This window comes from Centruroides vittatus, unplaced genomic scaffold (assembly GCF_030686945.1).
Source record: "Centruroides vittatus isolate TY-2023 unplaced genomic scaffold, ASM3068694v2 contig_754, whole genome shotgun sequence".
NCBI classification, from domain to species: domain Eukaryota; kingdom Metazoa; phylum Arthropoda; class Arachnida; order Scorpiones; family Buthidae; genus Centruroides; species Centruroides vittatus.
The window spans coordinates 137,997-154,221 of NW_027122490.1; the positions used below are offsets into that span (position 1 = coordinate 137,997).

Consider the following 16,225-nt stretch of genomic DNA (forward strand, 5'->3'; position numbering starts at 1 on the left):
TAATTGGTTCGTTATCAGTTTCGTAGACAGAATCAACGTAAAAGGACGATGTTATTCCCATCAAAATCCAAATTAACCGAACCGTTGCTATCTTTTGACATTTTATCTAAAAGAAATACATCAATTCAGGTTTCAAGAATTTTAATTAGCTACGTCAAATCAACGTTAATAAATTCAGTTTTCAAATCAGTCTGTTTTATAGCCTACATTGTTTAATAAATTAACCCAATCTTATCTTAGATAATCCAATTAAGGAGTTTTTAAGGAGAAAATTATATTTAAAAATAATTATTTAAAATTTTTACTACTAAACATTTTATTAAAAAAAACTACTTGTGAAATGAGACGAGACATGTATGACTTCCATCCCTTTATTGATCCAGATAGGAATAAGAACATTGAATAAATAATACCAAAACTCCTCAATGAAAGATCAAGGACGAATCATTAAAACTTGTGCATTTAACAATCTTTAAAATGGCCACAAATAAATAAAGTATGCATTAAAAAAGTTGTGCAAATGCAATTAAGTTTTCAAATTATTACAATAACAAGTAAACAAAAGAGTGAGACAATTGCACTCAAAGACAAAACTTGGAAATTCTTGAACGTGCTTTCTTCAAATGCCACAATTCAGAGTTTTGTCTTAAAGAAAACAAATTTCGTCATATCTTATTATTTAAAAAATAAGATACATTTCCTTTATCTAAAAGAATGAATTTAGTAAATCACAAGAATTTATTCATTCCTCGTATTTTTTTCCCTTTCAGAGTTTCTTCATTAAATAATGTGAGATTTAGCTGATAAAAAGCGAATCTTTCTTTTTTCTTTAGAAGCAAATACTTCATTATTATATTATAAATATTGTGAGGTAAACATTTCTTTTTAACATTTCTTTTAATAAGGTGAATTGTAATTAAAATCACCGACTTTCGTTTTCGTTTCGCAATTTGTGTACCTTTATAACATGTGATTCAAATTTGATAATTGAATCTTCTTATTTTTGAATTAAATCGTTAAAGGCATGATTTTAACTCCTTTCTACAGGCAATTAAAATAGGATGGTGGCAGTTGCAATCCATAGTTCTTTTGTCTAAACGATCGAACTGGAATATTTTCTTCTTCATCGAATGAATCACACATGGAAGCAAACGAAAATGATAGGAATATAAACAGAACGTTATTCTATCAGTAAACGTTACTTTCTATATTATATTTACTGCAGTTATACATTGTATATCATATATGTAATGTATATAATTATTTGATGTCACCGTTGGACAACGCAACTAGCCTTTTGTTTTTTCCACTTTGTTTCAAATTTGATCTAAGGAGTTAACGACATCTGTTTTTATTTCAACTGATGTTTTTTAATTTCAATAAACAACTGTACAGTCTAAGTTTGCCGATACTACTCTTAAACATTCATTTGTCTAGAAAACATACATGCAGATCCTAGCGAACGATTCTATGGACAAGTGATGAGGATGCTGCCAATTCTTTGATTTACTTTGATTAACGAAATTAGTTTCTTCTATTAGAGTTAAATACTCTTAATATCATACTTACAGATAAGTATACTGTATGTACAATACTCACACAGAAGTACATAAATTAACATCTATACATTTTCCCACCTAGACACAAGGATAACGAATTTCGTGGTTTAGAATAAATTCTTTCACGTTTCGATCTCCCTAAATGTATCCATAAAACATAAAAGCGAAACTTTCTCGCCAGATCAATGAGATCATATTTCATTTCATAGTGGAATTTGCTTGAGATAGCATCTTTAGGTATTGTGACTAGTAGCAAGCTTCACTAATTGTAACTAAAACCGCGTCGAAATATCTTTGATATAGATGCTGTGGAAACTCGAATAAATTTTGATCCTGGTGAGATTTAAAACTACATTATTTTTGCTTATATTCGAAAAGGAAAATTATATTAATAAATTATTGTTCAATCTCACTGAATCGTCATTTTCCTTCCTTCATCGTTCTTCAATGGCAACAAATATACATAAAAAGAAGAGAATTTCTCGCATATAAAATTTTCTTGTAATCAATTTGAACATCATCGTTTCATGCGATTGATTTATTTATATCGGAGAGAACTTCGAGTCTTTCATGGTGAATTTTATGATATTTATAATTGAAAGTCGTTCATTTCTTAAAGTGTAGAAATTCGAACCATTGGACCAGTACTGGTGTTACCTGGAGAAGGCGTCGCAGTACTAGTGGTACTTGCAGATAACATTGCTTCCATTTCAGAATTGGGACTAGACGAGGGCAATAGAACAACTGCCGTCGATAGAACATTGCTCCCACTGGCTGGGACTGGGTTATTCAAATTAGAACGTGACATGCCTATACTATGGTCTCCAGGAGGAATCCTATTGGGCATGCAAATTTGAATATCGTTTAGTTCTTCTTCTTGTTCAGAAAACGTTGCTTCTGTGTGTTGCTAAAAATAGAATATTTAATAGTTCAACTATATATAAAATTATTTATCGAACATGTACAAACATATTTGGGATGACGGATCGGGAATAGGTAATACTATAATACATGTTATATTGTTTTAAGCGTAATTACTGTAAAAAATGTTAACTTTTAAATCAAATTATTAACTTGATATTTTGATTTTTTATCTATCAAATTACTAACTTGATATTTTTTCTTTCTGCCACAACGACCCGAGCAACACGTTGTGATACCACTACTATTTTCTTGTGAAGATACTGAAGGCGTTGGTGAGAGGGGCGGAGTTGACGATGGTCTATTAGGTTTTCCATTGTAAGGAACTTCCAGTTCTACAAATTCTCGATCCTAAAAATAAAGGATAAGATTTGCTACAGACATTATAAAATTTAATTTTATTAAATTGTATATAAATAATCAACGGAAATTGAAGCTTAATTATCATATGTTTTTAAGTATTGAGGAAATTACTTATTTGCATATTGAAAATATTCTGATATTTTAATGTGTAATAAAGTTAAAATATTTTTTATATTCCTGAATTTAATCGTAAGTTTAATACAGTTTCTTTTGAATTAAAAAAAAGTAACCACTTAACTCTTTGCAAGCACTTTTTATCTTGTATTTATCAAAAAAGATGACCTATTTCTAGCTTTTGACACCTGTCAGGTGGACTTTAAAAATCAGACTACTGCTCCTGACAATACAGTCACCAATAATGATTAACGAGTTAAGGTAGAAGAGACTGCGACCTCGTGATTGATGATCTTACTGATTGTTGTAGGACATAACATGTTTCCTCTTAGATAATGCTCGTGGGATATACTTTTTTATATTGTCAAAATAACATTTTTTTTTAACTCAGAAAAATGCAATTCTTATATTTTATCTTATATTTCACAATACTGTGAAAATTTTAAGCGTAATATTAAAATTCAGTTCTCTTTTTCGAGAAAATTGTTTAAATAAATAAATAAAAAAAAGAAAATTAAAATTCTAAACAGGTTTTATTACGGTTTAATTTCCAAAGGAAAAGAAAAGTTTATTAATATCCCTTATTTAGATTGTAATTATTATGTGCAGTACAATGTTGCAATAAACAATTAAAAGGAAGAGAGTTGGGTGAAACTTAATGAGTTTGATACCAGTAACAGATGCTGGTAATAGTGCAACAATGACGAACATTAATCAATTCCATGTCTTAACACGACATTCTTGTCTACGGTAATGATAAGTTTTATTCCTTAAAATTAAGTCTAGACAAATTATTTATATTAAATTGAACTAAAACTAAGTACTTTTCTCCGTTCTTGAAATTTTCATAATAAATTTTTAATTAATACGTAACAAGCAATTAATTATGATACTTTTAAATACTGCAAATATGAATTTGATTGTAAGTTTCTAAATTCGTGTAACTAATTGACATGATTCAAAATTTACATAGGCTTATTATAAGCTTTTTATTACTGATGAGATATGTAAATGAAAAGTTATCACTAAAAATATTTTTAGCAATAACTTCTCATTTAAAATAACAGATATATCATAAAATTGGTTAATTGATTGATTTATATTGGATAATCAGAATTTAAAAATTACTACGGAAATGATGCAAATTATATAAACGTTATGTAAATATAATAATTAGTACTAATCTATTTAAATTAAGTGCACTTAATTTATAAATATACAGCAATTAATCATTAATCTACCCTCTCTGTTCATAATGTAATGGATATAGTCTACGATATATTAACTCTCGTTATATTAGGTTGAGATTTTAAGAAGTTATCAACAATCTATTCAGGTATTTTTCCTAATATTTTACATGTGAAAATTTTTATTTTAAAATATAATTTGATAATGTTACAAAAACAATAGATAAGTAAAACAATAATAAATCATAAATTAATAAATAAATTATAAATAATAATTGCCCAATTAGAATATTTTTCTATACTATTTTATTCAAACAGTAAATAAAATATTTCAAAGTCAAAACAGACTAAAGTGAATAAGTTCTTGGAATACAGAAAAATCCTATTATATCAAATGTTTTACGACCCTTATAAGCAGAATATATTTTCAGAGTGATCTTCTGAACTGCATAAGATATTTGTAACAACTCTAAATCTATCTTGAAAGTAGCTATGAAGATTACAATCATATAGCAAAGTTAAGTCTGACTACAATATTAGATTCTGGAATTCGATTCATGAATGCAATTTTCTTATCCTCAACCATTGCATAAGCCAAAAGATAGTTATTTTAAAAACTATAGTTGCTTTTGTAGTCAATAAGTAGCTCTCGATCTGTCATAAAAAATTGTAGCTGTACAAAAGTACTATTTCTCAATGAAACGAATGCATGAAGAGTGAGCATGAACTTTGGCATATAACTTTAAATTCTTTTAAGCTGACATTACTAACGAGCCACAAAATCAAAATATCGGCAAAGAGGAATCAATTTCTAAGATTAGAAACTGTGCGAAGTCATTTTTAGTCAAATATTGGATAAAAATGATCGATTAGATTACAAATTTAAAAGAAAAATTAATGAATCTATTCGTAGATTAATTAAATATTGCTATTTTTTATGTTAATACATAATTCTGTAAATTTAATCTTATATTTCAAATGCATAATAAAAAATAAAATGCTTAAGAATGCGTTCAATACAGAAATGAAAATATAGTTAAAGCCAAAATTAATCATGCAATATATAACGACAATAAAATATCAAATAACATAGAAATATTAATGATAACTCAATTTATGAGAGAAATGTTCCAGAAATATAGTCATGATTTTGTTATGTTAGGAAAATATGGATACGAAGGAAACGTAAATCGCCTAATATTTATGAGAAGAGAACGTGATTTCCGCTAAACAGATATTAAGACAATCCGAGTTCAGTGTAATAAAACAGAGATAATATCTTTCAGTTGGTAACATCACCAATGATAAAATATAGTCAGCGTTATTGTTAGAGTTAAAAGTTAAAATTTACTGAAGTAAAACATAATACAGATGAAAATATTTCAAGAATTACTGAAAGCAGATTAAAGATTAAATATAAAAATAGATATAAATTTCAAGATGTCGGCAGTCTGAGAGAAATCAGAATAAATATTTTATGCAAATTATAAAAATGGAAAAGTTATTGTCGTGTAAAATCTTCTCGAATGTAATTTCATAATAATTAGACCGTGTTTGATAAAAGATATAAAAAATAATAATTTTTAAAAATAAAATATGTATTAATGTAGCGAAAAATAATCGTCTTAACTTGTCCTGGTCGATCAAAATATCCGATAAAAAGATATCTTCGAATTAAATTTCTGAATAATTTTCTATCGTACAATTGACAACATTCAAATTAAATTAATATTTAATTCTAATTAAATAATTATTCATTTAGCTCGTTAAGTTACTCAGAAGGTTGATGTAATTATAAAATAAGAAAATAATTTTGTACATAGCTTACGATTATCGATATTATTAAAATAATTTTTTAACATATCACTTTAAAGGAATTTTCCCATGTGGTTAAATAGATTCATTATTTTAAATACAGTATGTTAAAGAGAGGAACATCACGTAGTTTTAATGGTGCAGGTTAATTGTATTTAATATAGACGGTTCAGCTCGTTCGCTGCAATAGGACAATTAAATCTTCCTCGTTATTATAATTTTCTAAGTGTTACATTACTCGAATGCAAGTTGATTATCGGACAATGACACACCGCGCCATCCAAATAAGATCTTATTAGCATACAGAAGGAATTCGCATGTCAATCTATACTATCTAGTGTGCGGCACGTGATTAAATTTGATAATTTGATGAGTTGGGGCCTTCATTACGGAACAAGCTTCTGTTCGATCGTTTACGACTACGACTCTAAATTTACCACCGAAAATCCGCTATATTCGCTGTTAATTACGTAAATTAAAGACTATATTAAGTATCATAAAGTCGATACGAATTATGCAAATTATTTATTTATAGCGGCGTTGATTAGAACTGCAAAATTAATGATGATATGCAAAATTAATGATGATATATATGAAATATTGGCAAAGCTATTCAAAATGATTATGCCAAACCGATATGATATCAGATTTTAGTAACTCGTGTAATGCGATTAAAAATTACAATAATCGCAGGTAACTAAACATTAAAAATGAATTTACATGTAGAATATCCATTTAGGATGTGAATATTCAATTAAGATTATAGAAAATGTGAAATTCTAATAGGTCTAGCTAAATTGAAAGAATGCAAAAGCCTTAAGCGAAATACGTGATACAGCTATTAAACTTCTAAATGTTGTTTTGTCTAGTTGTGTTATAAGAGTTTTAGTTGAAATGATATTTACAATTAATAAAACATTTTTTCGTGATATTACCGGAAATTGAGTATGTTGCTATATTAATTGATAAATAATAAGAACTCTCTCACTGGTCACCATCTTGCCGAGGCGAGGTAAGAGACCTCAGTAGTTCCAACAACAGAACAATGCAGGCGAAAGCACAGACTTTCAATACGATCACCCATGGCAGCAAAGTCTATGGGAAAAATGAAGCAAAGCAGTGTCTGATCCAGAATAGGTGGATGCTAAATGGCGTCTGTATCCCATGTCAGAGAGAGCTTGATGTGACACATTCTCAGCTTAATACTGAATCAGAGTTACTCAGTTTAATAGGCAGATTCTCACGTTCGAAAAATTTACCAAAGTTCCTTGGCCACCAGTGGTGAACGAATTACTGGTCCAAGTATAGCTACTGCATCTCAAACGGAAGAACATTCGCCCGCTCGATCACACACAATAGACAACACATATCAACCTGGTTAAAGTGCTTCAAAAGTAATCCAACCACTGTTAACTACCACCGGAAAACCAAGCCATAGGATGAAGTGTACCCAATACATGAACGAAATTATCCTCTATAGCCACTGCATCATCACAAAACAGGAAACAGAGGTGACAGCCAGCATACTTCATTTTGTATGCAGTATGCTGGCTGTCATCTCAGGCAACTATAGACCTACAAAAAATTTATACAAAAATATTAACATCTCACTGTTACAGAGTAGAGGGTTGTTGATCAAAAAAGATAAGGTGACTAACCGTCCTTCTTTAGGGAGGACAGTCCTTCTTTTGTAAGTTCTGTCCTCTCTCGAAAAGTGTCCTCCTACGTATCTTCCTTTTTGATATTTGAAGACTAATCTGTAAATCTCCATATTTGATTAATGCCGAGCCGATCCGTTGCATGTAATGTAATGTGATGTGTTTGTATTTGACATAACGGTTCATCAAGGATCGGTACAGTGCAGCAAAACGCGATTATGAAACGCATGTGCTCTGCACAAGAGACCTTGAGAGGGTGCGTTGCATGCAAGTAGCTTTGTTTACTTCTTACCGAAACAACACTGCACATACGCATGCAGTAGAGATTATTATAGTGTATTATTGTTGCAATGAATAAAATGTTTCTTTTATTTACAATATTTTTTCCTTTAATTTATGTGTGTCCTCCTTTTCATTGTAAAAAAGTTGGTCACCTTAAGAAAGAACAATTATATATAACAACCTATTCAACAAACAACTGTAAAATATATCAAACAACAAACCGTATAACAGATATATCAAACACTAGATCAAATTATCAGACACTCACTGACAATATCTTAATAATCACTCACGAAAATGTGTACAGTACATGCACAAATAAAAACACAAACACAACAATTACAACCACTGACGCTATACATACGGAATTAATTAACACACAAATATATTTCATAAAACATTTACTAAATAAACAGAATTAATTTCACATAGAGATCACGAATACCCAAAATACATCAAGACGAATATGGAAAACGCTACACTACCTAAACGCATGCATATTACCAAACTAACAGAGTCAACACTTCCATATATACATTAGTTTATTCTGATGTAGTCACGGTAGTTAAGTACCACGGTCTTAAACTGCAATCAAACAGACCAAAAATTTTATTCACAACTAAACAGATTCAAACTAGACAAAATTATAAGCCTGTTTGACAAAGATTAGAAACTCAAATGAAATTTGGTAGGCTAATACAATATACGAAAAGCAACATGGCACTAAATTAATGAAAGAGGTTAGGGCATTGTTCGGTAAAATTAAAACACACATAGCACAAACGAGACAGTACGAACGTACAGATATACGTTGACATTTTTAAATAAAATCTAACAGCCAAGTCGCAAAGACAAACGATATAAAACCTGTACTACGCTACGAAAACAATAAAATGAATTATTTATATACAATAAGGCACTTTTTTTTAGAAAAGTTCATATCGAGCCCACTATACAATTACAGCAAAATGGCACCAACAGAAAATGAATTCGGATCTGCTTTTTAATCTAATCCTATCAAGTACAAAAATGAAGCAAGCCGGATCAAGGAAAATAAATAAAACGGCACAATATACCAATCATGCCCTGTGTTGAAATAAACATACACACCTAAAATGAAGTACAAAAACACACTGCTGGAAGACATCTGGTGTAGACATTATAATTTTTAATACAAAAAATATATATCCCTACACCAAATACTAGCCGAACATTTTATTCACAATCAACAAAGCGCAACACATGCCTAAAAATAACAACACCAAAGAGATGTACACAATACACACTAATCACATCTTGCACTAAAAAATACTCACTTCATGCATTGTAAACAAAATGTATCATCATATAAAACATCCTGATTCAACTTTTTCTATCTTGCGTCATACCTTCTTTAAAGCTTTTTTTCTCAGGTCGTCTGTGATCAGCTTCTTCCATCTTCTCTTGGGTCTTCTTCTTTTTTCAACCACCTTCATCCTCATAACTCCTCCCACGCAGCCTTCTTCTCTCTTTATCACATGACCAAACCATTGCAGCATTGCATCCTTTATTTTATCTGTTATATCAACTGCTTTCGCTGTACCTTATAATATTCTCATTCCTTACTTCCTTGTTCATTATGGTTATATTCCACACATCCGTCGTAACATCTCCATTCTCTGTTACTCTCCTCCTGTCCTCATTGACTTTGTTTAGAGTTAGTGTTTCGACTGCACATATCAGTGTTGGCCTCACTACCATCTCGTAGACCTTTTCTCTTCTCTCTGAATGGTACCCTCTTGTCATAAAGCATTCCTGACACTTCTTTCTAATTTTGCCAACCCACCTGTATCCGTTTATTTACTTCTTTTTCTGTTTCACTTTCTTCAATAATCCCCAATAATCGTTTTCGGATACGTGGGGTCAGTCCCAATGTCCGATAAGTAGTTTATCCTGTTGATTTCGTCACCATTCAAATCTATATATTCTCCCTCCCCTTAGCATTGAAATGCAAACATTCTGTCTTACTTCTGCTTATCTTTAGTGCCCTATTTTCAAGTACATTTGTCCACTAATTCAATTTCTGTACAGCCGAATCTCTTCAATTTGCATACAACACAACATCGTCTGCATAAGTTACATCATGCAGCATGGAGCCACTTCTCTGGCGTGCTGACACAAACAGTGTCAGCACGCCCATTACGATGTTATAAATAGTAATGGACTTAGTTCTGATTCCTGATGAAGCATCACTTTCACCTCAAAGTTTTCTATTTCTACAATTCTGCTTCTAATGTTCGCCTTCATGTCTCTATACATTTCTTGTATTATCTAAACATATTTTTCTGGAGCTCCTTAGAGAAAAACCCTAAGGCTTCGTCAAACTTCTTGTCTCAGCACTTTTGTCACAAGCTTTCCCGTGGTCTATAAACACTAGGCCTCATATTCTCTTTAATTTTTTTTTAATATTTGTCTTAGGCTGAAGATCAGGTCTGTTGTTCTTTTTGGTATAAAGCCAAACTGCTCTTCAGCTATTGTCACTTTTCCCTTAGCTTTGCATCCATAATTTTTCACATTCCACAACGTTTTTGAAAAACGTTTATTGAGTGAGAAATCATTTTACTGTTTATGTAATTTTATAGTCTTGTGTGTCGTCTCCTTTTCCTTTATAAATTGGGGGAAAGAGTGTAGTTTCTCCATTCGTTTCGTATTTCTTCTTGGTTGTAATAATCTTTTTATCAAATCCTAGTTCAATACCTTCTTTACCATGTGCTTTCCATGCTTTCATTGGAATTCCGTCTGTTTACATGGGTTTTTCATTTTTTATGATTTCTAAGGTTATCTGCATTCCTTTAATTATATCATTCGTCAGTTCTTTATTTCACTTTTTTTTACATCTCTAATTCTTCACATTAAGCAGCTCTTTGTGATAGCCATACTAGATGGAAGAACTATCTTCTACCTTTTTTAGGACTACCCATCTGTCCTTTGAATTACTTTTTCTTGGTTGAAGTCTTTTGTTGCCTACTCCTTTGTTTAGCTTCTCTGAATATCATTTTTGCCCCCACCTTTTCAAAAGCAAGATAATACAAAGAATTGTATATGAGGAATTAGAAATTCTTCATATATTGCACTATGTGATCTTGCTTTTTCCTGAGCTACTATATGCTTGGTTGTTTTCTTCTTTTCTTTGTGGGCTTATCATTCCACTGAGTTTCAATTCACTTCTTTTTGACTTTCTTCTTTTCTTTTACTACTACCGGCACTTCTGCTGAGTTCCATCATCAGCTTTCCTTGCCTCCGAAAGTTTTCCCGATTTCCTTACCAAAACTTTTTCAGCAAATAATTTAATCACCCTTCAATTATTTCCGTACTATAGCTGTATATTCTCGATATCAGTCGAAACTCTCTGTAGCGCTTGTTCTTTAAAACTTGCCTTAAAATGGGTTCTTTTAGCTGAAACCATTTAATTCTTTTCTGTATCTTTTGCAGTTTGCTATCCAGTCTTTACAGCATTTCACACTCATAGTTATTGCATGCACTACATCTGTACAAAATACATCCAACACTTATTTCTATAAAACAAAATGCAACGCTACACTAGACAACAACACTACATAGGCCTCACGACACATACATTAAATCAAACAAATAAACAACAAGTTAAAAACACTAAATATGGATATAATATCAAACACGACAAAAACCACAATATATATTACCATAGCTTATGTACTGTACATGAACAGCAGAAAATTTCATGCATTCATTCAAAGTACAGCTAAATCACTTGTAATAAGTTACACACTTATTTCGTTAACGTAAGCATGAAATTTGAAGGCGTCATTGAATGAATGAGGATGAGTTTACAGATTTTTTGGATTCCAACAGAGCAAAATCACAGGACACACGCAAATTAAACAAAGACTAACAAAATAATAGGCCCACAACAACAAATTGAACTCAATACTAGCAACACAACTTAATTCAAAATACAGATTTAAGCAATCAACACATGTTATCTCAGTACTGACATATTCATTTTGGGTTATACATTGGAGTTGTTTAGTTGTATGTTTATCCAAGGTAAAATACGAACAACATTATCAAAGCATAACAAACACCACACTAAGTCGTCCACAGAATGGCTAGCTTTTCCTCGTAAAGAAGAAAAACGAAGCCTCGCAGATACAGTAAATTTTCACTATATACCAATGCAAAAATTGCAAGAGATTTTCTACAAAAACAACATCACAATTACACAAAAATAACACTTTCAGGTAAAAATAGTCATAAAAAAATTCTTAAAAATAGATACACGAATAGCGCAAACACTACCACAGTAACAGTTTTTCTGTAACTCTGCCTTGACATTGGTTCAGCACAACACTGAACACTGTACTAACCGAGTAAAGGAACCACGTACAGCATAACAATAATAACAGTAATAATAAAATATGATAATATAATTGAAACATTTTGTGAAATATTTCAAAGCTATTGAAATTTAACGCGTAGCTAAGTTAGACCAATTGTTTTAGAGAAATTTAGACGATAGAACTAAGGCGGATAATCTGTTGCTTTTTCTATAATTTATCAATATATAGAATGTAGAAAAACAAATATTTTATTTTTTACAAGTTATAATTTAGCCTATTGTTTACGAATTTTTAAGAAATCAAACGAACAATTCGGAACATCTGTAATTGAAGCCAAAAGAAATTTAGTTACACCATATTCCATCCGCATGAATCTTTAAATCTATACAAAATTTTTATAATTTTATAAAATTTTAGTAATATTATTCATGAATAATTACAGAATAACTATATTTGTGAGAAATTATTATTAAATCGTTTGTTTTTGAAAATTTTGATTTGTGTATTTGTAAGGCAAGTGTACTAAATATAGACATATTTCTAATATGGCCACAAGTCTGTTTCTCCGTTTTCGACAGCCGCGTTCGCTAGATGATAGCACCTATCAATGAGTATTCATAAGAGAAGTTTCCATAATGACACGATTCAAATCAATCACGTAGTTGCAGATAGAGGGGGAAACAAGGTTTTCTGACAGGTATTTTATAAAATTATAGTTTATTTCGCTATTATCGTTTAAATGTTGCAGACTATCAAAACATTTTGGACATTTCCCAAATAATAGTTTTAAATTTAAGACAGTTTTTGAAAATTTCGTTAGTCTTATAAGTTATTTATATTTCAAAAGCTAAGTATGTGGATTCCTAATATGCCCATTAAGTGATCACATCATTAAAACTTTCAGTTTTGCTAATCTGGTGTAATTTTGTATTTTTGTATCTTATTTGAGTTAATAAAATAATTACCGTTTAAAATTTCATAGATTCCATTTAAAAATAACAATTGATTTTACAAAAATAGGTTTTTCATCATTTTTTAAGAACCTGCACTCCTAAAATGATCACAGTTAACCATATTTGATATATGGTATTCCCAATATGGCCACTTACTGATATTTATAAAATAATCTTTTAAAACTTCTAGATAACGTTCTATAATCTTTTCAATTTTTTATTGTAAGCTTTACTAGATGCAGTATATATCTGGTAAATTTACAGCAATATGCGAGGTAAACAAGTTGGTCAAAATAATGAAAATTCATTAATGTGTCCATATTTGATGCACCTACCTTAAAATTTTTGTTTCGAAACTTTCCAAAAAGTTATCTTTAAAATAATATTAAGTAAGCTATTTTCATTCTCATTTTCAAATATAAAATAGTGGCTCTTCCTTCTTTAGAATAACGATAAAGCTTGTTGATTAGGCATGATCCTAATTATGAAGGAAAAATCTTTTCTAGTAAAGAAGTAATGTTTCATAAAATAAAAAGAAGCTCAGAAAATTTTTGAATAAAGTTAGGTATACTGATAAAAATCAGAAAATTCCATTATAAAAGTAAATTAAGAGATTTTATCAAGGTCCACTTTAAAATTGCAGGGAAAGAAAAGAAAAAGACTTGATATTGTTATATAATATTTTAATTACAATATACACCTATGTAAGTAATATGCAAATTTTAAGAGTGAAATAATTATAAGCGTATATACACTTGTAAAAATTCGAGAAAAACGTTTTATATTATAATTTATATTTTATAAAATTTCAAATTTTATATCACAAATTGTTGTAGAATACTTCCAATTTAAAAAAATAAAATTTCATGTATATAATTTCATCTGGATAGTGATTAGTAACATTTCATGTAGTCGTCTTGCACAGATTTGCATACATACACCTTATGTTTATTTATACAAACTATATATTATTTAAATAGAAAAATATTATTACAATTTTTTGGATATCATATCTAATTAATTAATTACATAATCTCAACTTTTCTGTATTTTTATTATTTTTTCAAGAATGTTTTTGCATAATTTCGATTTTATACGATGTTGTGAATCATTTAATCAATTTTTTATACTGCATAAATGAATGTTCATTATTTCGAATAATTTTTCCTATTTATAAATTAATTTTAAACTTTTGGTTTTCTATGATATTTTAAAGTTATATTATTAAAGAATAAATATAAAATCACATACGCATACATAACTTATATTTCAAAGGAATTTAAGAATTACTTGAGACGCTATGAGACTTTGTCATAACGCGATAGAATTGAGGCGGAGCGGTTGCGTTTTTGTAATTAAAACTTTTTAATTAATATTAGTATATACGAATTATCTTTTGCTCTATCTAACCGGAGTTCTGGCATGTGTTTGAATGTGCATGTAAGGGCCTGCATATGTATGAGAATGAGAGAGGAAGAGTGTGTGTGTATCAGAAGAAAACTGTTTTCGGCCACACGAGAAGACAATCCTTTCATCTGCTGGATACGAACAAGCAATCCTTACGCTTGCCTAGCATAGACACATTCTAGCAGATAGGGGATGAAACCAAGACTATTCAAAGGTATTGCCTCGGGTGAAAATGAAGACAGGCATTTTAGAGGAAGAAGATGAACGTGAAATTATAAAGAAGGATAGGAAAGGGGATGAAAGGGAAGGCCCATGGACGCCTGCATCGCTTTTATTTGAAACAATTTTAAAATATTTATACAATAATTTGATAGGCAACTAGTGCAACAGAAGCGCCCTGAGGTAGGGACACAAGAAAATAACATATTTACAAAACCCCATTGCACCTCGCAAACGGGAAGACCGACAATGCCCTTGCAGACAGGGCAAATAACAGAGTACAACCAATAAAAGACAATTGACTCGTAAGAAAGCGTCCTTACCGTAGGGCACATGAACAGATAACAATACAAAACATCGCAACTGCAAATAGGGAAACCGACAAAGTCCATTAGTGGGCAAAACAAGAAGTTTATACACAAATAGACACGCGACTCGAGTAACAGAAGCGCCCTAATCAATGGACACGTGAACGTAGTAACCTTGCAAAACAAATTGCGACTTGCAATGGAAGAACCGAAAAGACCCTGCACAGGGCATTAACCAATTATATACATACAGTTATTAACTATACAACATGAATGCCTAGCATGGACAGATGATCCTTACATTCGGTAGTCATCGATTGTTTTGTTCTTGTATTTTGTTCGTTTTTGTCGTCCATTTTCTGTTAGGAATACGCAATGCTCTTTTTTAATTTTATTTTTGCCCTAAATTCTGTTAGACACGCTCAATCGCGTCGGGGAGCATGGTCATTGTCACTTTGACTCCGCTCATGTCGAAAACGAAGCCATTGACCCCATTTTTAAATACATGATTTGATTCTTCATGGCAATTAACGGAAATGGCCAAAGTTTAATCAAATTCGAACACAAATCTGTAAGCCAAGTAAAAAGAGGCTTCACTAACACAGTGCCTCAATTAATTTAATATTCTATAAGGGCGTTATATTTGGAAAAGGAAACAATCTCAAATTTAAACAATTTTATTGTATTGAAATTATTTATTTAACTAATATTAAAAAGATTAGTCAGTCAAATGCATAGAACTAGCCTATAGGACCTACCTATACCTGTCAAGCATTAATAGCATTAACAACATATAAAATTAAAAAATATAACAAGAAAATTCTGTTTCTCTTAAGAAATTGCAATGAATCTATAGCAACGAACTATTCAAGTTTCTAATTTCTACTAAAATAACTTCATTGAGAAATATAGAAATTCATTTCCCAAATTACGCATTATAGACCTATGAAATATTTATGGCATAGAGTAGATTACGATATTCGATTCATTTAATTTTTATAATTAGGAGAGTGTATTACTTAATAAACCTGACTGTTTGTCTCTTGGGCATAACGTGTTTAAATATATCTTCGATTTTAGT

General features: G+C 30.5%; 1 protein-coding gene across 1 annotated transcript in view; it reads right to left on the reverse strand.

The window, feature by feature from the left end:
* Positions 1-357: 357 nt before the first annotated feature.
* The window catches only part of LOC136981401 (potassium voltage-gated channel protein Shal-like), a 161,369-nt gene continuing 145,501 nt past the window's right edge, over positions 358-16,225 (reverse strand). Inside the window, exons 4-5 of the mRNA XM_067277716.1 lie at positions 2,670-2,831; positions 358-2,466 (exon numbers count right to left, since the gene is read on the reverse strand). Of these exons, the coding sequence (XP_067133817.1) occupies positions 2,173-2,466; positions 2,670-2,831 (456 nt within the window). The 3' untranslated portion in view covers positions 358-2,172. The remainder of the gene's footprint in view (positions 2,467-2,669; positions 2,832-16,225) is intronic.